Genomic DNA, 2,903 nt, shown 5'->3' on the forward strand with positions numbered 1-2,903 from the left:
ATAGATAAAAACAAAAGGAGTTTATCATATCATCGTGCAGTGTTTGTCGTAAGTCGTAAGTGCAGTTTTATGAAATAACCCATCAACTTAAGCAAACGTTCTTGCAGTAATAAATCTTCTCTTGATATTTGATCCATCAAACGATTATCTTCGATATCTTCGCTCATCCAGTTGCAGTTACTATCTTCGTCTTCAAATGTTCCACTATTTATATGCAAAGGATTTTCGTATACTCAGTGGTACATTGATTCATCTTTTTGTATAATACAATGTTGCAGCTCGTATTGGCTGTACTTGTTATGTCGAAATTTTCGTGACCGTTCGTTCCACATCCGTAAGTGTTTTATGCAATGCAGTTTGGATACACAATGTGCAATATTAATCTATCAGTGCGAGTCCCAATAGCACTGATCGCGTAGAGGTCGCTTCAGACACCGAACTCCGCTGCCTGTCTTTGCCTATCGTTTACTTGGTGGTAATTGTAGCGCGCGGAGGAAATTCAGTGCCGTGGTAATCATGGCTACTAAAAGAGGTTGGGCGCTGACAATGCCCGTTCGAAACTCGAATTCATAAAGGCCAGTGAACTAAAATCTTTTTGTTTGTGTTTTTTTTTTTGTGTGTGTGTGTAGATGCAGTGCTAGTCACTGTTATTATTATCATTATTATTGTGTTTATTATCATATTCATTATCTTCATTATTTTCATCATAATGAACTCCATCATAATCATCATCATCATAATCATCATCATCGTCAACATCATCATCATCATTATCACCGTCATCATCATCATTATCACCGTCATCATCGTCGTTATCAACAGTTTAATGGATTAACTTTAAATATATGCATTCACTGAGGGTGAAATAAAAAAAATGAAATGCTGTCTATATATTTCAGAATATTTACTGCAAACACCGAAAACACTCAAAGAAAGAGGAAAGAACATACACAAACAACAAAAAAAGAAAAAAAAAAACTAAAGCACACCTGGGCAAACTACGGCCTGCGGGCCACATCCGGCCCTTTGTAATTATATATTTACTGAATTATATATTTAGTCCCTGTCCGGCCTCTCACGGGCCGGACAGGGACTAAATATATAATTCAGTAAATATATAATTTACTAAATATATACTTTAGTATGTAATATAGTAAATATATAATGCACTAAATATATAATTTAGCGCATTTTACAAAGGAAGAAACTTGGGCAGAATTAAGTTCACAATTCAGGTTTCTTGTAAAAATTTATTGCCCACCCCTGCTCTGAAGCAAACAGCGGTCCAGGTAAAATTTCCGGATTTTGCCCTCGCCCCCAAGAAGGATCTCTGTACATGAATTTTGACACTTTCTTCTGTAACAAGGTTTGAGATATAGTAGAGAAGGCTGTCCAGTTCCAAGTTGTCGGTCTCGGTTCCAAGTTGTGTGGGCCTCATGGTCCTTATTCCAGCTGGATTTTCTCAAGCTATGGAGAGGGGAAACGATGTTATTTATGTTTCATTTTATTATTTGAAGTGTTGCTTATGTTCGACTACCTTTTTCCCATGATGCTTTGGGAATGAGCTTTCCTAACCTCGACCATTATGGCGAATTGTCTTTATACTCTTAATGAATTGGATAAGTTGATGATAAATAATAATGTTATCATTTTCATTATTTCTATCATGCTATTATCAGTCAACTTACTAATATTTCATTATTTTACTTTTATTGCCATCATTATGTAATTACTACTACTGCTTCTATTCCTTTTAATTTTACTACAACCATTATTGTTAATACTGCTCCTACTATTACTGTATCATATACGTCAAGGTATGAGTAGATAGTGTGTACAGGTACATAAATATCGATACAAAGATACATTTTTTAACGATTTTTGGATCTCCCAATATTACGTTATAACTCTTGTGACATTTATTTGATTTCTGATGCCCTCCTCCCACTAATTGAACCTTCTTAACCTATATTTTCTTTGATTTTCATCTTCACTCTCTCTACGCGTATGAACTCTATACTTAGTGCTATTCTTACTTTCACTTCAATAGATTTATCCATTTTGCATTTCATTTTCTCTCTTTCAGACTGTTTTAAGGCGTATTTATTCCATTCACTCTGATCCCTTTTCTCCTTCCATTCCCTCCCAGCTCTCATCTTTCTGTTTCCCTTTTTGCTGTTCCTCTATGCCCCTACTCCTTTTCCTTCCCACTTACTAAACGGCCTTTGAGGGGCTGGGCAGGACGGAAGTTGTCTACAATGGGGTTCTCTGCGTCATCGAGAAGCTTCCGGAATTCCTCAATCTGCGCATGAAGAATCAAGTCTGAGCCAAGACTAACTTCTTTCTCCCAGTAAGCAACTGTTTATCGCTTACTAGATTATTTGGCCTTCTTTATCATTTTCATGAACCTTTAAGGTATTCCCTACTTCTGTTCAGGGTATTCAAGCAGCCTCGTCGTGTATTTTACCTAATTCAATATCCATTACCATCATTAACTGATATGCTTAACTTTCCCAATCAAAGGTAACAAAGAGGTAACAACATCAATTTCATCCACTTAGGTCTGAGTTGCCAAAGCTAAAATCCTCGCTTTCGTACGCACCTGGTTATTTGAAATAGTAATAGGATCTTCGAAGACAGTCCAAGTGACGACTTCGTTACACGTGGGGGTTGTCAAGGAACCTGAGTACCTGTAGAAGGTGGTAACATCGTCTGGCAGCAAGTCGCTAAGAGCGAAGGGTGTTGCCAGCGTTTCTTGGCTGCCTGTAGATCGGGTACGTGTTATTAATATTGCTGATAGATAAATGGGACATTCAGTCCAGAAAACAGTGTGCGCCAAAAATTTGATTGAGGCAACAATATGATAATTCAGGGTCATGTGTGCGCTGCTTTTGGGGGGAAGC

The 2,903-nt window shown here is 37.4% G+C and overlaps 1 protein-coding gene across 1 annotated transcript in view; it reads right to left on the reverse strand.

Annotated features, from left to right (window-relative positions):
* Window positions 1–875: 875 nt before the first annotated feature.
* Window positions 876–2,903, reverse strand: part of LOC138859079 (carbonic anhydrase 2-like) — an 11,216-nt gene continuing 9,188 nt past the window's right edge. Inside the window, exons 6-8 of the mRNA XM_070137774.1 lie at window positions 2,603–2,763; window positions 2,216–2,302; window positions 876–1,467 (exon numbers count right to left, since the gene is read on the reverse strand). Of these exons, the coding sequence (XP_069993875.1) occupies window positions 1,444–1,467; window positions 2,216–2,302; window positions 2,603–2,763 (272 nt within the window). The 3' untranslated portion in view covers window positions 876–1,443. The remainder of the gene's footprint in view (window positions 1,468–2,215; window positions 2,303–2,602; window positions 2,764–2,903) is intronic.

This window comes from Penaeus vannamei, chromosome 23 (assembly GCF_042767895.1).
Source record: "Penaeus vannamei isolate JL-2024 chromosome 23, ASM4276789v1, whole genome shotgun sequence".
NCBI lineage: Eukaryota > Metazoa > Arthropoda > Malacostraca > Decapoda > Penaeidae > Penaeus > Penaeus vannamei.